This window comes from Leuciscus leuciscus (genome assembly GCF_965113295.1).
Source record: "Leuciscus leuciscus genome assembly, chromosome: 3".
Classification (NCBI taxonomy): Eukaryota; Metazoa; Chordata; class Actinopteri; order Cypriniformes; family Leuciscidae; genus Leuciscus; species Leuciscus leuciscus.
Window position 1 is genome coordinate 20514385 of NC_138727.1, and position 23958 is coordinate 20538342.

The 23958-nt window shown below is 42.0% G+C and overlaps 1 protein-coding gene across 2 annotated transcripts in view; it reads left to right on the forward strand.

The window, feature by feature from the left end:
* gucy1b1 (guanylate cyclase 1 soluble subunit beta 1) overlaps positions 1-23958 on the forward strand; it is an 87028-nt gene that overhangs the window by 27022 nt on the left and 36048 nt on the right. For both annotated transcript variants that reach the window (XM_082165661.1, XM_082165660.1), the window contains 2 exons: positions 5254-5491; positions 11654-11794. In XM_082165661.1, the coding sequence (XP_082021787.1) occupies positions 5254-5491; positions 11654-11794 (379 nt within the window). The remainder of the gene's footprint in view (positions 1-5253; positions 5492-11653; positions 11795-23958) is intronic.

Here is a 23958-nt window from a genome sequence, read left to right on the forward strand (position 1 = left end):
GGGGCAACGGCACGGTCCGCTCCGAGACACCAATCATCCAGCCGCGAAGGTTCGGGACCCGGTGGAGGGTTCCACACGAGCCTGACATTCGCGGCCGCCCTTTCGAGCATAGCGCCCATTTCCGGATCCGGCTCAGCAGAAGCCACCACACCCGAAGGGGGTAGTCCCGCTGAGAACATCACCAGAAGATGACCGCTCGATCGACATCTGGTCCTCAGGCGGCGCCCCGAAGGAGACAACCGGAACCGCACGAGACGGCCCCGGAAGCTCCGCCGGGACAGCCAATGGCAACGAGCTAGTAGAGGAGTGAGAAGCCCGTGAGGATCTTTCACCAGACGGGACGTTCTTCACTGTGATCCTCATACGCTCACCAACAGGAATCACCGAAGTAGCCGTCTGCCGAACTGAACCGGCAGACGAACTAGATCGGGGATTCTCTGAAGGGACTCCCCCATGTTTCAGGGTTCTCAGTCTTGAACGCAGCATCGCCAGATCGCCATTGTTCCCGCAATGAGAACATAACTCGTTCAGAAACGCTGCCTCAGCGTGCCCTAAGCCCAAACACGAGAGGCAGTGTTTATGACCATCTTCCTGAGGGAGAAGTCGGCCACATCCAGAAACGCACGGGTGAAACGACGTCCTGAAAAGGACGCGAAACACCCGCAAGCTCTTCTAGAAAGAAGCTACTCTGTCTGTGCCGAAGCACTGAGGGACCACCGCGGCAGACACGACGGGGAAACTGCAAGCCCGCGTGCTGCACTCACCCGTTTACCAGCCGTGAAAATGGCTCTCTTTTTTTTTTTTAAGAGAAGGACTCGGCCAGCAGCGGGGAAGCGATGGTCGCTGAAGCGCCGTCACACCAGCACCAGAGAAATAATCTTCTTCCTGAAGGCTCGTCTCAATGAAACTCTTCGGCAAACACAGCAGTAGATAAACACTGGATGGCTCCGAAGCAAAAAGCATTGTGTGTGCGTTAGGCGCTGGTAGGCGGGATGCGGAATGCAAATCTCGCATGCCAATGTCCATTGGCTTGTTTTAATTCTCTCGAAGGCAATTGGCTCCCTAGCGTGATCCCAATTCGTCAGGGAACTCCCCCGACGACACGTCGGAGTTCCCAGGACGAAAGGGAACCATCGGTTTCTTACTTCAAAGCACCTTTGTAACATGGGGTCTACCACTCATACTAAACCTCTGTTTAGTAAGTTAATTGTACAATACTTGCAATGCTTTAGTCGTTAAATGAGCGTCCTGATATGCAGTCTTAGGAGAAAGTCTTGATGGTTCCGTTGTCGATGTTGATGTTGCAAACAATTTCTCCCGCGTTTAATGAAGAAATTATCATGAACTTGCAATGTTAGTCTGACTCTGTTATGGTCGAGGAAGTTTCACATGGCTTGATGTGTTGAGGCCTGCCGGCGTGGCTGCATCTGCTCTGGGGCCTGGTGAGGTCCTACACGAACAGCATCATGCCAGGGATCAGTGATCCAATAGGAACTTAAACCTTTAGAGGCAAAGTTTACAATCCTTTGTCTTCCAGCATGGTATTTTACATATGTAACTGGATTGGGTGTTGATGGAGGTTAAACCACAGGTATCAACATATAATATATCCAATCATGTAGGTCATCAAAATGCAAATTCGTAGATACCAAGAATGGTACATATGCGATCTTGGTTAATCAAGCAAAACTACCACATTCATTCAAGGATTAATACATAGGCAAACACTATAAAATAACCTATGGTCACAGGGAAATTAGATACATGATTGTTTGTGTCTCAAGTGAATATACAACTGAGTTGGAAAAGGGCTGGATATATGCATGTTCGCTATAGAAGGTTTGCTATGAATTAATGGAAATAAGTCCCTTTCTATGGGCCTTATTGTCTTTGCTATGGCCTGTGCCTTCCAAATTTTTTTTACTAGTTACTTCAAAAAGTAATCTGATTATGTTGCTCGCATTACTTGTCATGCATTACTCCCAACACTGATTTTGAGATTAACTGATTTTTGATCTATTCTCAGGCTACAGTATATACCATACATCATACTTAAATGTAATAGGGTTAGGCTTTTCTCAGCTACAGTATACCATACATCATACTTAAATGTAATACAGTATAGTGTTAAATTTCTGTCATAATTTATTTGCTTCTTCCCTTCTTCACTAAAGGAAGACCTTTCATAGTCTGTGTGGCATTTACAGTATTCTATAATTTCCGGATAAATAAAATAAGCCTCATCTCCTCCTCTGCATATTATCATTACCTTTGTACAGTAATATGTAAATTACATTACATTTCAATCAGACCATCTCTTCCTGTCTAAATGGGCAGTTACACAAGGCAAGCTGGAAACAGGCTTATGGGAGACCATGTGTGAGGACCCAGATCCAGACCAATACACTGAGTAATGCAACAAAGGTCACTTTTAGGTCTAATGACTAAGGCCCTATCCCAGATGGCACCGTAAGCCCTTACGATCCTGCTTCGAGTCTATAGTTTGGTGATATAATGCCGCACAAACTGTCACATGGCTATAATGATAAAAAATAAGCATGACATAGGTTTTACTTTGTTTCCCCTGCATACATCTTTTTAAAGATGTCTGTCTCTCTTTTCCTGCTTGAAAAATTAGGCTGTATTTACACTCTCCATAGGGAGCTGGTCTGCCTCAGTCTGCAAGCTCTCTGTTTGTTTATTAAATCTGGTGGAGAACCTTGAACATCACCAGAGAAACTCTCTCTCATCCACACAGACAATAAATACCAGCTGGAGCTACACAAATACCATAGTACGATGCATCGTTGAAGAAATCAACTAGATAGTCACGACTGTTTCCTGAAACTGTATTGTTGCAAATTGGTCGTTCAACCACGTTGGTTAAATGTCACGCAGGTGGTGGAGTAATAACTTTCTGTTTGAGATCGAATTAATGCTAGATGTTTTGCTATAAATTACGAACATGGCATCTGAGGACTATTTCTCATCTTTCTCAGTTATTTTGCTTTATTTCCAGATTCAATCATAGTCTCATTCTTAGGTGGTAGAGCACGTTCGCACATGCGCACTCTTCAAAAACGATGCTTTAAATCTCTTGACAAACTAAAGACGTAAATTACATTTTGTATGTCTTCTAAATAAAAGATACAGATTGTACTGAATGTCAGCTTGCTTATTTTGCTCAAGATAAGGATTTATTAAGTCCACGTCATGCAAACAAGAAACTATGCTTCTAACCACAGGTCAAAAGCTGTCATTCCAACCACACAACTTTCCGATGCTGTTTGCGAATGTTCATTTGAACGATGGTTTTGGGAAACACAGACTCGTTGAACTATGCTGATAACGACGGAACTTGCGACCATAGTTGGCTAACGATGCTTTTGGGAAACGCTCCCCTGAATAGTGCAGCCTTGTCTTCACTAGCAGGTGTCTTGCACTAAAACTTGTTGGTCAACTTAGGACACTGATGCCGACATCTTAACGGACAGATCGGCCGCGTGCATCCTGTCACCGTAAACTACCCTGTCAATCATCTTGTCACAGTTAAAATCTGCCACGTTCATCTGCCAGTTGTGGGTCCTTCATGTGTTTGCAATTTGAATTTGACTCGCGTGTCCTTCACTCGTGTTTGTAGTTCTAACCGAATCCTCGTCCAACGCGCAATGTGTGTCAAGGGGGTAATGTTTCAGAAAAAAACTGAAGCTTCCCATTAATTAGCAGACCATCACCTGCTGTTAGCATTCCATTGACTCCCATTCATTTTGGTGTCACTTTGACAGCGAATAACTTTACATCTGAGGCGTTTAAAGACTCCATTTGTCCATTATTTATTTCTAAAGAAACACGAGAATGTATAAAAGGCTCCATTACCTTGTATGTTGCGTTACGGCCGTGTAGAAGAAGTTTTTGTAAAAATAGGCTAACGATTGCGTCATAACCACGCGACTCTCTGTCGCACAGTAGAGAAATGACCGTATGGACAGGAGGAGAAGCTCGCGGGCAATCGGGGGGACGTGGAGGCAAAATTACAAAATAATTAATCAGAATACTTAGCAAAAGTTTCTCCTGCTCCAAGCTCATGGACACCTCCTACTCACACTCTCCGTCTCTGCAAGTTTCGGAAGGGAATGATTCAGATTTCTCTTGGCACAGCTACTAGAAGACAGACAGGTTGCTCACGTCACATCTATGTTGTCAAGCTCAGTTTGAGTCTGCGCAGTACGCTCAGCCATCAGGAAGTGAATGCACTATGGCATCGATCTGCACTTCGGATTCTGACCGGAAATAGTAGACCATCCGGGTATTTTTGGAACACTCATTTCAACATACTACGATTTGGGACATACTAATTCTATTTTCAAATACTATTTAGGATGGATAGTATGCGAATTGGACGGAGAGCATGAGTTCTGACTGAGCCATTTTCTTTAAGGTTTATGTATATGGTTTATGTATTTTAGGACAGATGAAGGAGGACATTTAGATGGAGATGAAGTAGGTCTCACCTCATAGAAGACTGCTGTTTTTTGTTGTACACTTAAGACTACACGAAAAATTATGATTTTTCATCAAAGACATTGTAATTGAAATTAAAATGTGTATTCAAATATTGAAAAAAAAACCCCAGTTATTTTAAATTGTAATAATATTTCACAATATTACTTCATTTGCTCTATGTCTGATTAAATAAATGCTTAAATAAACTTAAATAAATACATGCAATATTATTTATAAAGAGCCTGTAATGTTTATAATATTAGTATATGCTAGTAATTTCATAACTATTTTCTATCATGTTGTATAACAGAGCTCTGAAATGCTTTTTGATCGCAGAGGTTAATATTTGTGTTTTCCCATTGGCAGTATGAAATAAGATCAGAAGAGATGGATGAATGTCTAAATGTAGAGAGCTAATACTCAAACAGCTCTGTGGATAATTAGCACTCAACCTTCAGGGAAAGTACAGTGTCTAAAAGAATGAAGTGATGCACATTATTCCATGGTCAGTTGAAGTGAATTTCACAAAAGGATTTGTTTTTGTATTATATTCATTCATTTAGGTCTTTTTTAACATTTTTTTTTAACAAACTGAAGTAAACAACTTTATTGCTTTGAATGACTACAGAACAGTAAATTGTATGACTCAAAATACATAGGCTATCTTTTGTTCAGTGACATTGAATTCAATGAACATATGTTGTTTTTTTAAAGAGTGCACATGAAAAAAATAATACCTCTTTTTTTCAGGTTGCTGTACTCTGTTCTGCCTCCGTCTGTAGCCAATGAACTGCGGCATAAGCGGCCTGTGCCTGCTAAACGATACGACAACGTGACAATTCTTTTTAGTGGCATTGTTGGCTTCAATGCATTCTGCAGCAAACATGCATCAGCAGAGGGAGCCATTAAAATCGTCAACCTGCTCAACGACATCTACACAAGATTTGACATTCTCACTGATTCTCGGAAGAACCCTTATGTGTATAAGGTGAGTGAATTTTAACCTGGAAATTGAATCTGCTTTTGTTTTAGTGGAACTGCTGAGAAGAAAATAAAATACTATAAAATAAAATCACTGAAAATGCTTCAAAATTGATAGATATACAAATACTTTTATAGCCATACTCACAGACATTTAAACAAAGATATTTAGCACACAAAAGACACAACTCTGTATGATTGTGACTGGCCTTAAAACAAAAATGTTTTGTCTTGACAAAAATGGTCCCAGGTACATGGATAAATTTGTGTGAATGTGCTTCTGAGAAGGCAAGTTATCCACAATGTAAATTAAAGCATTATAACTTGCAAGGTGAAAAATATATCAAAATCTAATTTCAGTGTCACTTTTAGCAAACTTCCAAAAAAAGTATTTTATAAGTCTTTTTATGATACGTAGTTTTATAATAAATCTTTTATGATGTACCTAATTAGATCAATAGATGAATGACTATATTTAGATCAGGGTGTGAAAGTGCCAGATTGAATCATCTTATGTGGGTTGATTTAATTGTATTTATTTTTTTGTTCAACTTTGCTGTAGGCAATCCAGAGCGTGTACACAATTCACATTCTAATGAGTAACCATCACTGGAATAAAAGAGAAGCACAGGAATTTACTAATTTATTTACTAGAGACTTTTATGCAATCGGTAATTAGGGAATATTAATCAAACAACAATACTGATATATTGTTCTTTGTTTAATATTACAGAAACTGTAAGGCTAATTATAATTACAGGCCAGCATCTCATTTAAATTCCAACAGCAATAACCCAGTTTGGTAAAACTTTATTTTACAGTGTACTTACTATAGTAATAACAGTAAATTATGCATAATTATAAGCAACTAACCCTAAACCAAACATGAATCCTAATCCTATTTATATAGTAAACACATGTTGTTATCAATATGACTCTTTAAAAAAACATCTCAGTTATGTATGGTAACCCTTGTTCCCCGAGGAGGGAATGGAATGTACGTCAGAGGTGATCTGATGATAAGGGGATCTCCCTTGAGAGACCAATCCACTTCGAGTGTAAACTAAACGAGCCAATGCACATTGGCATGCGATGATTTGCAACAGCTGCTCTGCCTCGCAGCACGAGCATATTCATAGATGCCACCGACGTCACAACAAATAGAACGCCGCCATATTTGCGACCGACTCGCCCGGTATGGCCGCCCAAACTGCCCATTTGAATGAGAGAGAGAGACAGAGATACCTGGAGAAAAATTATATTTTAGGCTCCGATCCTTATTTGTTACCCCCAGTTTTCTTTAGTCCATTATTATCTGCCCCAGACTTGCCCCAATTGGCCTTTCATGATATAGAAATACTTAAGTCATAGAGCTTCATGGCGCGCGTTCATGAGAGTCGAGGCGATGTCATGAATGAATCTATGAATCTGCAGCTGTTCAGCATGAATGAATATATCTAATCCGTCCATCAGCACAGCCAGAGACATCAGCCGAATATGATAAAATACTGCCATATCTGTCCGAAAGAACAGATGTTCAATTACAGAGAGAAGGTTTAATACACACAAATATCGAAATGAAAGAATCTTTCGAGTCGAATCTTTTTGAATGATTCACTCACGATTCGGCTGCGATTAAAAGCTATCAAGAGGTAAGGTCATCAGTGATTATAATATAACGACTTAAATTGCAGTTTGTTCGTCACATAAAGCTATCATATGAATAAATAACTATATTAATATAACGGACGAGTCGTATTAGATCACTTTTATGATACTTTTGTGATGTTTTTTTGTCTTTTATTATTATTATTTTTTTGCGTGACAGCCCCCAGTAGGCTAACGTTACTCATTCACTTTCATTACATCGACAAGAAGAGTCTCCATTAGGCTACATATTCAAAAATGTCCCTTTGTCTTCCACGGAAAGTAAACTTAAGGGTTTGCACATGAAGGTGAGTAAATGACGGCAGAATTATCATTTTTGGAAGAACTAGTCCTTTAATATGCATTTCAAGGATGATATTATGCATCGTCTGCAGAGCTAACGTTACTTACACAAAATAACATCTAAAGCGCATGTGACGAAGACAATATCTTTATGAACTTCAGAAAAATATTTCTTAGATTTAGGTAGGTATTAACTAACAGACAGACAAACAGTTATATTCAAAACAACCCCAAATCTTACTAACTTACCATGATAAAGTGCATTTAAACAGATCCAACAATAAAATGAAGACAAAACATTATCTGTCGATATCTGTCTGTATAATGTTGGCCACTGAGAGTATAATGGAAATATAATTAACCACAAACCAACATGAGACTTCAAGTCTTTTAAATAAATGATTCTCTCTTCTTTTGGTATAGAATAAAATACCAGTTCAGGGTTCCTCTTTAGGCTGTTGTTGCAGCCAACTGCACAACATATTGCAGGCATTACTGAGACCGGCGGTCGCAAAGATGGCGGCGCAAAGCTACAGTGACGTCATGTGAATCGAATGAATAATGAAAGAACGAGAGGCAAGGCATGGAAGTGTCGCTCACTGTCATCCGCACCCTCTTGAGACCCAGAGATAGAGAAGCTGCTCTTTCTGAGAAATTGGGTACCACTGACTGAGACACCAGTGGCGGAACAGAATTTGATTAAACAAAAGATTCTCCGCCTGGCCTTCCACCAGCTGGAGCAGCGATGCCCGTCTTGCGGGCAGAGATCTAACCTACTGGCGAAGGATGCGATCGAGCCGGTCCCTCCAGCTGATATGAAGACAGGGTTCTACAGCCCCTACTTCATTGTCTTCCTGCGAAGGCTCAACATCACAGTAGAGCTGGCTGTGACAGAGTATTTTTGATAATTTTTTGCAGGGGACTGACACCCTTGGCGACAAACAGAACAGGGGCAGTGCACGAGTGACTCTGGTAGCACATCGGCACAAGCTCTTGGTTACCTCAGTCTGCTTCTGACCTGTGGAGAATCGCTGGGCACAGTCTCCAACAGTGTCGCCGAAAAAGGCCACCTCGTGAGATGGGAGCATCAAGAAAGCGAACTTTGGCGATGTCTCGCATCTCTGCAAGGTTTAGCCATGGGGCGCTTCTGGAGCACCAGGTTGGACATCGTCTGACTGAGGGCCAGCGCTGTGACTTAAACCACAGTCAGTCATTATGCGCAGCTCAACCCCGACTCAGAACTACCCTCGTGCATTGAGTGTTTTGGCCTTCCACAGACTTGTAGGGTGGCCATCACATGCAGGGAAGAGGCGGTCTGCAATTAGCAGAGCCGCCCCACCACCAAGGGTAGTGAGAGAGGAAAAAAATGTCTGCAGATTTTGGCATGTTTTGCTAACATACTGCCTACGTTTTTCACACACACTTCCGGGCAGGCACGGGGGCGGGGCAAGGCAATTACGTGTCGCACTGCACCCCCACAGTAGCCCGGGAAAGTATGGCTGTCAAGTCTGAATCTGATTCAGCATGAGCACACACACAATTATAGTGGGAACTCAGCATCATCTTCATTTCCAGAGCCTAACAGCCCTCTCTCCGATGCAGCGATCGACATCTGATCCTCCCCTGGAGCCCCGAATGAAATGCTTGGTCCCTCATGAGAAGGACCAGTAATCCCATCCGGAAGCTGCCAGGCATGTGAGACAGTGAACTCGATGGCACACGGCATGCTGAGCGCTCAAGCCCTTATGAGAAAGGCAAGACGAACAACGTGCCAACGTGGTCATGCTCTCATGAGAGAGCATAAACCACCTACGAATGCAGTCTCAGCATGTTTGCAATGCGCTAGAGGAGTGAGAGGCTCGAGGAGGTGGTCTCGTCGGGAACGCTCACTGTAATCCTCAGATCAGCAGTGTCCAGTGCTATTAGCCAAAAAGTAGCCCTTTTCTGGTGGCCACCAGAAGACGAACTAGATCGGGGAATGGGCAAAGGGACTCCACCTCGTTTGAGGCACTTGAGTCTAGAGCTCCGAACAACGCGCTCTGGGTTGCCGTAACAACCCGTGCTGTCAACCATCAGGTCGACGGCACACGCCACGCTGAGCGGCTCAAGCCTTTACGAGAAAGGGGAGACGAACAACGTGCCGACGTGGTCATGCTCTCATGAGAGAACATGAACCACCCACGAACGCAGTCTCAACACGCTTAAAGGGATACTCCACTTTAAAATGAAAATTCTGTCATCATATACTCACTGATGTTGTTTCAAACCTTTATGAATTTCTTTCTTCTGCTGAACAGAAAGGAAGATATTTAGAAGAATGTCAGTAACCAGACAGTTTCTGGTCCCATTGACTTCCATAGTATATTTTTTTCCTACTATGGAAGTCAATGAGACCAGAAACTGTCTGGTTACTGACATTCTTCTAAATATCTTCCTTTCTGTTCAGCAGAAGAAAGAAATTCATACAGGTTTGAAACAACATGAGGGTGAGTATATGATGACAGAATTTTCATTTTAAAGTGGAGTATCCCTTTAAGCCCAGGCATGTGAAACAGTGATCATGGCCGTCAAATGAGGACAGGAAACGACCGCACCCAGAAACACGGTTTGAATGACATCTTGAAAAAGACGCAGTGTCAAACCTGAAGCACCCAGGGATGGCCAAACAGGACGATAATGCAAGCCTGATGTGAGCTCTCACATTCTCATTGAATGCACAACATTCTGAGCTGTGAAAACCGCTGTTTTACCAGCTTTCTGTGAGCTCACGCCCAGCGCTGTCTGCGCTGTAACACCAACACCAGTTTGAAGAGGTGTTCTCCTGAAGAAGTAGACTCGTTTTTTTAAGTTAAAACACTCTCAGATAAGATTGCAGAGCAGGAACAACATTCACCGCCTGGCTCCGAAGCGAAAGACAAAGATGCGACGCACCTTCTGCTCACTATTTGCTCGTGCTGCGAGGCAGAGCAGCTGTTGCAAATCATCGCATGCCAATGTGCATTGGCTCGTTTAGTTTACACTCGAAGTGGGTTGGTCTCTCAAGCGAGATCCCCATTCGTCAGATCACCTCTGATGTACGTTGAGAGTGACTGACGAAGGGGAACTGAACAGTTGCATCACTCTCAAATCCAGTTTCAGCTGAAAGTACAATTTAATGCCAAATATTATGCTTAATTTCTACTGCTGTTTTAAAATGTGAGCTATAATACAAACAAGTTTAGCTAAAAACAGAATATTATGAATTTTTCATACCCATAAGTTAATTAAATGTGAATGTTTTTCAGCATAAATACCGTTTTTCTCTTTCAAATAATTTCACATGCTGGATTAGACTCCTCTAAGAGCCATATTTGGCCCACAGGCTGTGTTTGACACGCTTGATTTAGATATTACAAGGAGTTAATGTAAGTCTTTGGAACTTCCAGAGCAACCATTAACAGCCATGGTTTTGTATTTCTGCAGCTTTACTAACTTTTTTGTTGTAACTTTCTGTGCCTCCATAGCCTGTACTTTTCCAACCACAGATAATGTACATTGCTCTCTTCAAAACAAGGGTGTACAGACAAGAATGCACTTCATGTAGCTTTGCTAACTAAACAAAATAGACGGGTAGAATTTCAAGGCTGGCTTACCAAAAAAAAACAATATTTACTTAAAACGAACTGTATCTATTTGGTACAAAGGTCTCATGAAGGACTGGGCTCTCTCTGAAGATGTGTTTTAGAGTTTGTTGCAAGGTTTTTTACTGGCAACATTTGTAGTGTGCGTCAACAGGAAAACTTGGATGAATCAAAAATATCCTACAATTGGCTAACTTGGATAATAGTTTTTCCTGCTATTTTCATTTTATTTTCTTTGGCTGTATTCATATCACAAACTAGTTATTACCAGACATTCAAGGCCACAAGATATCTTTAAATGGTTGTAGTGACTAGTGATTTACCATAATTTCTTATCTTGGATATCCATTATTCAATACATGTTAATGAAAAATGTTAAATAAATATCTATATGCTATACAAATATTATTTCTTTAAGTAGGTTAGTGTTAACTGTTAAATGACTTAAATATAAAATTGGGGTAGGGAACATACAAATATCCAAGCGGAGCTCATGGAAAATCCTTTGAGGTTCATAATACCACAGGCACATTAGCTATTTCTGGTGGTTTCTAATTTGAATCCATCACTTTCTTAAATATCTTTCTATTCTCTGAAAGGTGGAGACTGTTGGTGATAAGTACATGACCGTAAGTGGCCTTCCGGAGCCCTGCACCCACCATGCAAAGTCCATCTGCCACCTGGCCCTAGACATGATGGAGATCGCTGGACAGGTGAAAGTGGACGAGGATCCTGTGCAGGTGATCACTCAGAATATTTTCTTGTCCCTGTTACAAGTTTAAACAAAAATGTTTAAAAAAAAATATGAATTGCAAATTAGGTTATTTTAAGGTCTTTCGTTCCAGAACATCTAATCAACAGGATAACATAGTATCACTGCATTCTGCAAGTCTGCAGAAGTTGGCATGCTGAGGGTGCTGAGAATTCACATGATGAGATACTGTGTACTGTTTAATATATGAAATTCTATATAAAATGATATAGAATATGTGACCCTGGACCACAAAACCAGTCACAAGTCACACGGGTATATTTGTGGAAATAGCCAACAATACATTGTATGGGTCAAAATTATCGATTTTTCTTTTATGCCAAAAATCATTAGGATATTAAGTAAAGGTCATGTTCCATGAAGATATTTTGTACATTTCCTACCATAAATATATATATATATATAAAATATATTTTTGTGAGTGGATGCAGCAAAATCGCGAACATATGGACAACTTTAAAAGCGATTCCCTTTGAAGGGAACTCGCGTTGCGTTGAGATGACGCTTTGGGAACGCTCTGCGTAATTGCGTCGTGAAGCACTTGTGAAATCAGTCCATTGGCGTGTATGCGGATGACGTCATGGCAGGAAGCTATAAAGCGCACCCAGACCAAACATTGTCAGCTTCTGTGTCTTCAGCAAGCTCTCTGTGTAAACCTATCTCTGTCTATTTATTGTTGTTTGTCCACAAGCATATTCTATATCTAGACAGGAATATAATGGCGAGCAAACAGCATTTTGGATTGTGTGTTCCTCCCTGCCCTCGCTTCATTACGAGTGGGGACACACGATTTATGTGTTGTTTGTTTGGGAGTAGAGCATGCACAGTCAGCTCTATTAAAAGGGGGCTGACAGTGTTCATTCATAAATTCTCGACGTGTAACATATGCACTATCGAGAGTTTTAGCTCTGCTCCTGTTGGCTTTCTTCTCGAGGGAAGAAAGTCAATAAAGATTTTTTGGCTCGGATCTTGCGTTTGCCGAGGCAGCGCGTAGATTAGGGGTCTGCATCTCTGCAATAAGAATCTAATGGCTCAGATAACGCGTTTGCCGAGGCAGCGCGTAGATTATCGATGTGCATTTGCAATAAGAATCTAGTGGCTCAGATTGCGCGTTTGCCGAGGCAGCGCATAGATTATTTGTCTGCATTTCTCCAATAAGAATATTTTGGCTCAGATCTCGCGTTTGCCGAGGCAACGTGTAGATAATGGGTCCGCTATATATATACACACAACCAGGGAACTGAACAGATGGGAATTTCCCTTTCTCTCTTTCTCTTATGATTGTGTGCAAACTAATTATGTGTTTGCAGACTTTTATTTATTATTTTTTTGTGTTTGAGATTATAATATGAATTTAATTTTGAGAAATTAATTGAAATATTTATCTGGCTTTGAAAGTAGTATGTATTCAACCTTTCATCCAGACCAAGTTCTCTATCTGAGTTCTCTATCTGATTGATTTATGGCTGCATTTAATTGTGAAAATACTCATCCAAATGAAATTAAATGTTAAATACTGAGTTGATGTCTGTATTATTACACTATATTCAGCCTTTCACCTAGACCGTTTGTACTTGTCTGGTTGATATTTGGCTGTTTTTAATTTTTGAGAAAATTAAATATGTACTTATCTGATCTCTGAGGAGTTAGATGTCTGTATTAATATAGTTGTTACAATTTGAATTTAGCTGGATCAATGTGCACTGACCGCCACAGTGTTCTTGTCAGAGAACTCAGAGTCATGTATAGATGATAGCCTTTTAATGATTGCTTTGGCATCAACATAGATGGACATGTGCAAGGTTTTCTAAAACAATGAAAGAAATAATAATCAACATTACATTGTAGATATAAATGAAAAACTCAACATGAAGTATTTGCTTCCTTATACAAGTTATAACGATCGCTATTTAAACTTCAAAGGATTGACGGCATATAATACAGCGTGCAATTCACGTGCGGTAAATCGGCCGCTTTAATATAGACGAATAAACTTAGAAACACTATCTACAACAAATACTCTTGCAAGATAACATTAATATTCAAATAACACTGGACTTACTTGTCCGTTACTCGTACAATGTCCTTATAATGCAAGCAATCCTGCAAACTTTCCAGTCAGAACGGCTGATGCAACTCTATGGCACTACGCTTATTCCCAGTCTACTAAATCAGCGTAGGCTCCGCAACTGCGCTTGTTGCGCACTATTCAGTGACATACAGCGCTGATTCTGTGCGCATCTCCGTTATTATGCTAAACATGGAGAATTCAGAACAGCCGCCCCCACATTTGAGAAGCAAATGTGATGATTAGTAGAATTCTTTATGTTTGCGGATTTTCTGTATTATCTGGCAGTCCGGGAAGTGGGATAAGACGGGCTACAGGTCGTGTGTAGATTTTATCCCGTACTTGAATTTCAACAGTTCGTACACAATCATCTCTGCTTGGAAGGAGTTTCACCACACGACCTATAGGCCACTGGGCTCGTGGTAGGTTAGGGTCAATTATCATTACCACGGTATCCAGTGCAAGGGGCTCTGTTGGATGCTGCCATTTGTAGCGGGTATGAAGGGTTGGCAGGTAATCTCGTAGGTAACGGATCCAAAACTGATCTATTAAGTTCTGACAATGCCGCCATCTACGTCTTCCTATGGTCTCAGGAGCGTAAACGGCTTGTGGCAAAGAAGCGTCCCGCCGCCCCATGAGGAGCATATTTGGTGTTATAGGGTCGGGATTAGCCACGTCAGCTGAAACATACCCTAGAGGCTTGGAATTGAGGATACCTTCCACTTCAACTAGGATGGTGTGAAGTACATCTTCTGACAATGATTGAGCTCCCACAGCGACCTGAAGTGCACTCTTGATGGAGCGAACCTCCCGCTCCCATGCTCCTCCAAAGTGCGGTGCATTAGGGGGATTGAATTTGAAATCAACCTGGTAATTTGCCAGTTGTTGTTGAAGCTGCGGTTCCAATTCCTTGAAAGCTGTTTGGAGTTCCCTGTCAGCTCCTTTGAAATTCGTGCCTCGATCCGAAATGATTTCTGCTGGTTTGCCTCGCCGGGCAATGAACCTGCGGAGGGCTAGTAGGAAGGCATCTGTATCCAGTGAATTAAGGAGATCCAAATGAATGGCACGTGTCGTCAGGCACTTAAAAATTACTCCCCACCGTTTCTCATTTCGTCTGCCTATCTTGGCAATGAATGGCCCAAAACAATCAACACCTGTTGAGAAGAAAGGTGGGCGGAAGATGCGTAGGCGAGCCTTTGGCAGATCTGCCATTTGAGGAACTTTAGGCTGTGCTCTCCATCTCTGACATTCTGGGCAAAGAAGTTGGTACCTTTTAATGACTTGTCGACCTCTCAAAATCCAATAATGTCTTCTGATTTCTGCAAATAATCTCTCAGATCCAGCATGTAGCAGCTGTTTATCATAGTCTTTAATTATAAGCATGGTAGCGGAATGACGAGGGTCGAGGACAATGGGATGAATATCAAGGTCACTGACATGCTGTAACTGCCGTAGCCTACCACCTACTCTTATGAGACCTGTTGTTTGGTCCAGCTCTGGTGATAGATTTCTAAGTCTACTGCTGCTATGAACTGGTTGGCCTGCTCTTAGAGAAACAAGCTCTTCAGGAAAACTTTGTTCTTGGCAGGCTCGCAGTAGAATAGCTTCTGCTTCACGGTAACTGTTTATCAATTGAGTCTGGTTTGGCTCTGCCGCCCCGTGGCATTGCTGACGTACAGCCTCGACAAGGTCCTTCCATGAATCAAACTGGTTTGCGTCTGGAATATTCTGTGGTACCGATGCAAAACTACAGAAAGTCAGACCTTTTAGTTCATTGGACTTATGTGGCTGAGTGATGTGTGGTCTCTTAGGCCATTCATCTGAAGCTTGCAAGAGGAAAGATGGTCCATTACTCCATCTGCTCGGTCTAGTAAGCTCTAGAAGTGTTTTGCCCCTTGTCAAGTCATCAGCTGGGTTATTAAGTGAGTCGACATAACGCCATGATCGCTGATCTGTCAGTTCTTGTATTTCGGATACACGTGTGCCGACAAATACCTTGAACCGGCATGACTCTGACTGTAGCCATTCTAGAACAGTTGTAGAGTCTGTCCATAGTGTGGTCTGTTTCAAGCAGAATGACAATTCTGTATGGATTAATTTTTTCAGCTGTGCTCCAACAAGCGCTGCGCACAACTCTAACCGTGGCATGGTCTGTTGACGTTTTGGGGCCACTTTTGACCTGGCCATTATGAAGGAGACATTGGTAGTGCTCTCATAAGTTGTAGAGAGGTATGCTACTGCTCCATACGCCCTTTCTGACGCATCACAGAAAACATGAAGGTGGTGATCGATTTCAGGATTATCCATTGCTTCAGGAACATAGCAACGCTGGACTGAAACTGAGCTGAGGTGTGGTAATTCACTCTCCCAGACATTCCAAGACTCACGCAGATCTGCAGGGAGGTCTGGGTCATCCCAGTCTCTTTTCTTTGACCATAGCTGCTGTATGAGAATCTTGGCTCTGGTGGTATAAGGTGTGATGAAACCCAAAGGGTCATACTGACTCGCTAGTATCTTGTAAACTGTACGCATTGTTAGTGCTGAATGTTTGATAGGTCGGTATTTGTAACCCAGTGTGTCTGTTCTACAATTCCAGCAGAGTCCTAATGCGGGTTCTTGAGGGTCACACCGATTGTGTTCAAGCCACCGTTCCATGTCCTGGGATCTAGCATCAGATGGTAAGTGAGCCACTACTGATGATCGGTTGCTCGTCCACTGCCTAATTTCAAATCCGCCATCCGCCAGTATTGCACGCAAGTCATCTACTCTAGTCTTGGCTGCTTCAGCAGTAGGTAGACTCTCCAGACAATTATCAACGTAGAAACCGGATTCAACAGACTGGATGAGGTCAGTAGTGCTGCATGGGTGTTCTTTGATGTGCTTTTGTAGTGCATAGATAGCACAGCAAGGACTACTGGTTGTCCCGAACGGTAGCACCTGCCATTCATATACTTGCGGTGGGATCTCCCGTAGTAAATCCCGCCAAAGGAATCTCAGTAAGGGTCTGTCCTCAGGTAACAGTCGAACCTGGTGAAACATACCCTTGATGTCTCCACTGATCGCAACACAGTGCTGTCGAAATCGCAGTAAGACCCCGAGCAGGGATGGTCCCAGGTTTGGTCCTGGCAGGAGCTGCTCATTGAGTGAAGTACCTTTGTAGACAAATGAACAATTGAACACCAGACGTGCCTTACTATTATGGTAGACGAGATGATGTGGCAGGTACCAGGATTCCTCCGATTCATTAGCTTCTTTAGCTGTAATCTCCTTCACATAACCTGCTTGAATTAGTCTATTCATCTCACCTTGATAGTCGGCTGCCTTCTCTGGTTGATCCCGGAGTCTCTTTTCGGTATTGCGGAGATTGGCAAGCACAGATTCCTGTGGAGCACGGAGCTTGGGGGAATCATCTCTTCTTAACAAGGGAGTGGCATAGCGCTTAATTCCATCGATTAACACCCTGCAGGTCTTGCCATCTAGGATCTCAATAGATTCTTGGTCATGTTTAGATCGAGTTAACAGCTTTTCACTGCGGTAAGGTAGAGAATCTAACTTCCACAATCGCTCCACGTCTCTATAGAGGGTATCATGGGCTGCTGCAGTGGTAATAAAATAACTCTGATGAGTGGAAGTTGACCGATTTGAAAGACCTTCAGGACCTTGAAGAGCCCACCCAAGTTTTGTACGGACTGCAACTGGTCCAATCTGAGTGTCTACATGAATTGTTTCCACTGCAGTAATCAGAGAGCTATTATCTGAGCCAATCAGCAACAAGGGCTGAACATTCTTGAACGACTGCAAAGGAATATCTCTCAAGTGGACATATCGACGTTGAAGAGCTTTCACTGGGTAGCTTTGTTCCACCAGATCTAATCCATCTGCAGTGAAGGCATTCTGGATTCTGTACTTGACTACTGGATTGCTTCTGGAGGACACATCAAAGGTAACAACTAAGCCAGTCAGGAATGTGACATCAGGACGGATAGTACGTAAGGCTAAAATTTCCTCCTTCCCTTCTAGCTGAAGCTGTTGAGCAGCGGCAGGTAGTAGCATGGTACGTTCAGCTCCGTCGTCTAATATCGCAAAGGTCTCAATTGTTCTGCCCTTATTATGTAGAAGCACAGGCACAACTTTCAGTAGTACTCGACCTGAGGGACTGGAAGGTGTGAGATAGATCCTACTGTTTAATGCACTGGTGTGCTTAATCTTGGATCGCTGTTCGGCGATTCCATGGAGGACTTGGAGATGTATCTCCCCACAGATTCCACATGGTTTCTTTAAATTACAGTCCTCTGGATGATGGGAACGACCGCATTTCCAGCACCGTTTCCCTTCTGCTATCCATTGTATGAGGTTTTCTGTAGATTGCTCCTTTATTTCTGAGCACTGGGTTATGTAATGCTCTTTGCTGTGGCAGAATAGGCAATGGACTTTGGATTTCTTCCATTGAGAGGGCTGAGATACCGGCTTAGGTGATTTGACACTTTGGGGTTCTGTACCATGGTAGACTGAAGCACTCTGTCTTTTCGATCGAGTTGAATCCTTTCCCTGAAGTGAGTAGGAGGAATTCTCTTTCTGATAACGTTCAACTAGTCTACTGGATAGACGCTGTTGTTGAGCTTTACTCTGCAGCCAACCAGAAAAGTCCTGAAGATTATATGGATTGAGGCTGGCGACATTCAACTTTCCTTGCATCTGTAAGAACTCAATGAAATTGTCTCTGAGATACTTAGGTAGTTTGCTGAGGAGCCGGTCTACATGGGAACAACAGCTGAGTTCAATGCCTGTCTGGCCCTCCAGGGACAGCAACATACTCACAAGAAGATGAACCCTTAAGGCAAATGACTGGAAACTACTAGCTTCACCGACCTTCACATCTGGAGCGTTGAGTATGGCTGCTATTTCGCTCTGTGCTAATTGATGTGGCTGTCCATAATGCAACTGTAGAGCCTGCATTGCTGCTGTATATGGCCGAGCTTCATGTCGACAAGACTGTCCAATCATTTGAGCCTCTGGAAGTTTAAGATGTTCAAGTAGCACGTGATATTTGTATTTCTCTGACAGCTCAGGATGTGGGTCTAGTAGATTATCCAAAGCTAGTTTCAGATTAGCGAAATCCTTTTCACTGTCTACAGCAAAGTCTGGTATGGAAGGTTTTGGCGCTCCATATAAATTAATGGGAGGTGGAGGAGCTGTCTGACAATTATCATATTGTGGCCAAGTTACTTGTTGTGCTGGGTAGTGAACACCATGTGCACCAGCATAACTAGGCTTTGCTGGGTAGGCACCAGGATAATTAGGACGACAGCCAGCATAAATGGAAGGTACTGAGTGTTGCATCGTATGTATTGCAGTCTGAGGATTAGTGGCCCATTGCTGCTGGGACAAAAAAGGGCTGCCTTCAACTCCTAAGGACCTTCTAATTTCAGGAGGTGACTTATCTTCATACTGCCTTTGTAGGAGTAACTGTCCTTGTAAAGCAGCATCAGAAGCTGTAGGGAGTTGTGGAGACACAAAGCATGATGATGGAATTGAGTGAACTGAACTCATATTATTCAGTGCAAGTGTTTGCTGGGCAGATTGAGATCTTATGGTACCCTGTGCCACATTTCGAATAACTGGAACTTGTGAGATCGAAGGTAATTCAGCTCTTTTTTGTTTAGGGCTCATTGCATCAGGCGGAGATTCTGGAAAGTCAACTGGTGTCTTTGTGAAGTGTGGAGCAGTCGAGGTAATGTTATGAACAGACTCAGGGGAAAGTGCTCCCTTCTGAGATGCTATATCTGCTTCTTGGAGTGAGAGGTTATCTGCTTCCTCCTCCAGTAGGAAAGCATTAATGCGTTTTAACATATCCTGTCGACGCTGCTGCCTTTTCTCATAAAGAGACAGTCTGCTTGTAAGCTGTGCAATCTCAGCTGACTCCTCCCTCTCAGCTGCAGAGATGTTTTCCATCAATTCTCTCAGGGACATTTTATCAGTTGATTGAACTTGTTCTACTTTGCGTACTGGTGTAGACATACTCGGCAATGATAATGCTCTGTCCACAGCTCGGTTTACTGCCGAAGGCAATGTATGTATTTCTAGTGAACTTGGTGGGGGACTAGTTGACCTTGGAAAGTTATAGTCCATAACATAGTCCTCCAGGTTCCTAGGAAGTTTACTCTGTCTCACTGGTCTCCCAGCTGACTGGTCTGAACTGGACAGGTTATCATCAGGCAATGACATATCTGTAGTAGTCAGTATCCGGCTCGAAGGACCATGTTACAATTTGAATTTAGCTGGATCAATGTGCACTGACCGCCACAGTGTTCTTGTCAGAGAACTCAGAGTCATGGATAGATGATAGCCTTTTAATGATTGCTTTGGCATCAACATAGATGGACATGTGCAAGGTTTTCTAAAACAATGAAAGAAATAATAATCAACATTACATTGTAGATATAAATGAAAAACTCAACATGAAGTATTTGCTTCCTTATACAAGTTATAACGATCGCTATTTAAACTTCAAAGGATTGACGGCATATAATACAGCGTGCAATTCACGTGCGGTAAATCGGCCGCTTTAATATAGACGAATAAACTTAGAAACACTATCTACAACAAATACTCTTGCAAGATAACATTAATATTCAAATAACACTGGACTTACTTGTCCGTTACTCGTACAATGTCCTTATAATGCAAGCAATCCTGCAAACTTTCCAGTCAGAACGGCTGATGCAACTCTATGGCACTACGCTTATTCCCAGTCTACTAAATCAGCGTAGGCTCCGCAACTGCGCTTGTTGCGCACTATTCAGTGACATACAGCGCTGATTCTGTGCGCATCTCCGTTATTATGCTAAACATGGAGAATTCAGAACAATAGTATTCAGCCTTTCATCCAGACCGTGTTTACTTGTCTGGTTGATATTTGGCTGCATTTAATTTTTGAGAAAATTAAATATGTAACCATCTGATCTTTGAGGAGTTAGATGGTGGTATTAATATACTATTCACCCTTTTATCCAGACCGTGTTTACTTGTCTGGTTGATCTTTGGCTGCATTTAATTCTGAGGAAATTCCTGGGGGGAAATGAATAACACCTCATTATACGGTGCCCATCTCACTTCGGTGCCCTCAGGGGCTGTTCTGCCAACCCCATCATCACGTATGCTTTGGGGCGCAGTGGTCTCCAGCGAGTTCTAGTCTCTCAGGCGAGCCCTCATCTCAGTGTCTGCCCGGAAACATAGCGGCGCTGGGATTCTCGCCCCCTCCCAGGAGGGTCTCAGAGCAATCAGTTCGGCTGTTCCCTGCCAGTGCGCCGCTTCAGGGCACCGAATTGGTTGCTTGAGTAATACCAGAGACCAGTCTCGAGAGGTTGGTTCTCTTAAAGGTACGCGCCGACTTTTTGGGCCTTTGGCTTATTCACCATATCCCCCAGAGTTAGATAAGTCCATACATACCATTTTCATCTCCGTGCATGCCATAACTCTGTCTGACGCACCCATAGACATCATATAGATAGACTCCCTATCGACCGCTACTGCCTACTGGCGCGGGCGAGCCGTGGGGCCGCCATCTTAGACCGATCACCCGCTCCACTCAGTGTAATCTGTATGGCAGGTGCAATGAGCTGTCAGCGCATTTAATTTATCATACCGAACTGAATACCGAACTGATTTTCACGGGGTTTTTTTTGCTGCAAAGGTCATTCATGTAGCTATTATACAGGACACATGGTTCGGCGTATTTTAATATTCATAACAGTAATATAATTTTCTGATATAAGATATAAAGTGACCAGACGTCCAAAATCAAAATATGTGATGTAGGATATAAGGTATTTTATAAATCACACACTATAAATATGATAAAGAAGCAGAAACAGATAGTTGCAATAAAGTAAGATATTTTAATAAGTTGAAGAAACATGTGTGTTTTACATTTACATTGCTTCCTGACATGTGCGCAAACACAAATAACCTAACGTTATATATATATATATATATATATATATATATATATATATATTAGGGGTGTAACGGTTCACAAAATTCACGGTTCGGTTCGATACGATACACTTGTGTCACGGTTCGGTACGGTTCGGTACGGTACGTTTTCCATTGGCTACAGCAAAAATAAATAAATGCCAGAGAAATTTCCTTGAATTAATTTTTTATTTATTTTTTTATTTAATGAAACTAACATCATAAAGTATGATTTATTTTATTTATTTATTTTTTGCTTTTTTTACTGAGCAATAATGGAGAATACTTGACTCTTCTTATGAGCATATAAAACAAAACAGCTCCTTGGACAAAATTAAATGTAAAATTGTAGTAGTAGGCTAGTTATAAACAAAGGTTTATTTTAGTTCAGATTAACATTTGAGGGCAGCAATTGTATTTATAATGTCAAAATAAAACAGACGTAATGTTACTTGAAAGCATTATAGCCCACTATTCCTGCCAAACTTCCATACCTTGCAGTTAGTGTTACTACAGCAAATCCATTCCACGGTGAATGTTGCTGATCTGTGGACACCGGCCAGTTCATTCATGGCACGATGTTTCTTCATGGTTTCCACGTCAGCGCTGTTTGATCCGTTAATAACAGAAATGTGCATGTTTCTCACTAGATCTCGCAGCGTAATGCGTACCGAAAACCGAACCGAAAGCCTCGTACCGAACGGTTCGATACGAATACGCGTATCGTTACACCCCTAATATATATATATAAAACAGTTATGTCCGGTCGAAAAATTTATGAATTAACTTCAGATTGGATTACGCTAAAAGTAAGTTTCGTGCCTCTTACAAGTGCTTTCGAACTTCTTTCTGATCTGAATGGTATGTGGAAAACACTTGAGTTGAGGGAGGGAGAAAACACTTGGGGGAGACTTCTCCTAGTGTCTAGAACGCAACTGAATGCCTTTTCAAGCATCTCAATACTTGAAAAACCACAGGAAACTACTTTTACGAAATTACTTAATTTACAGAGGGTCTATTCGCACGTCTATTAATATAAACGTTACCTGAGGTAATTTTCCTGGACCTTTTTACAGAAGGTAAAAGTCGCCGTAATCTTTACTGACATTGTCCGTAATGATTACTGAGATGCACATTCGGATTGGACTAAAATAACCGAGAAGCTCTTGTAATTACTTTACATTACTTTACATTACTTTACCCCACCTCTCCATGTCAGGTGAACACTGGCTGGTGCAGTAAACATTGCCTAGCTAACGTTAGCTGGCTACGATTTCAGTACAGTAATATCAAAGATCCTTGCTCCTTCTCAATTATCTGGTAATATTCTATTCACAAAATACAACCAATAGTACGGTAATGTTAAAAGTAATCCCCCGGGCCCTATTTGCGATGGTCCGCCGATTAGAACAGGAAAATACTCCACAGTGCTCTAGCATTTTAACTGCTGCCACGCAACGAAACTAGGAATACGACCGGTTTAAGATGGTGGCCGCATTTCTCAGTGCCCAGCGGCCAATAGGGCATCTAGTCTCTATATAATATCTATGGACGCACCGCTAGCCTAGCTTAGCACAAAGACTGGAGGTAAACGGCTCCAGCTAGCATACTGCCTAGAGCCCTGCACGGGGCAAATCATCCAGCCCTATCGAGACATGGCCCGTGGTGTTCAAGCACTAATCCGGCCCCAGCCCGAAAACGTCTGCAATTTTTTAGCCCGAACCCGACCCAAGACCAACATCAATATCACTTTGAGCTCTCTCTGACACGCGCTCTCTGATGCGCGCTGTCTCTGCTAGACGCACACACATACGCTACTGGGTAAAATGTTATTATAGGCCTCAAACATAACTACCACCACTGACAATTATGTCCACAAATATTAATACAGACTGTCCATTACAGAGAAGCATAAGCATGCAGTAGAGAATATTATATAGCCAAATGTGATCCAGCAGTAAATAAAGATTGAATGCCTACCTTTTTTTGATGTGAAGTAACTTTACTGAAGAACAATGTTTCAAAGAACTCTTCGCCAACTGGCTAACGTTAAATAATAATAAAAATATAATAAAGAATAATAAAAATAT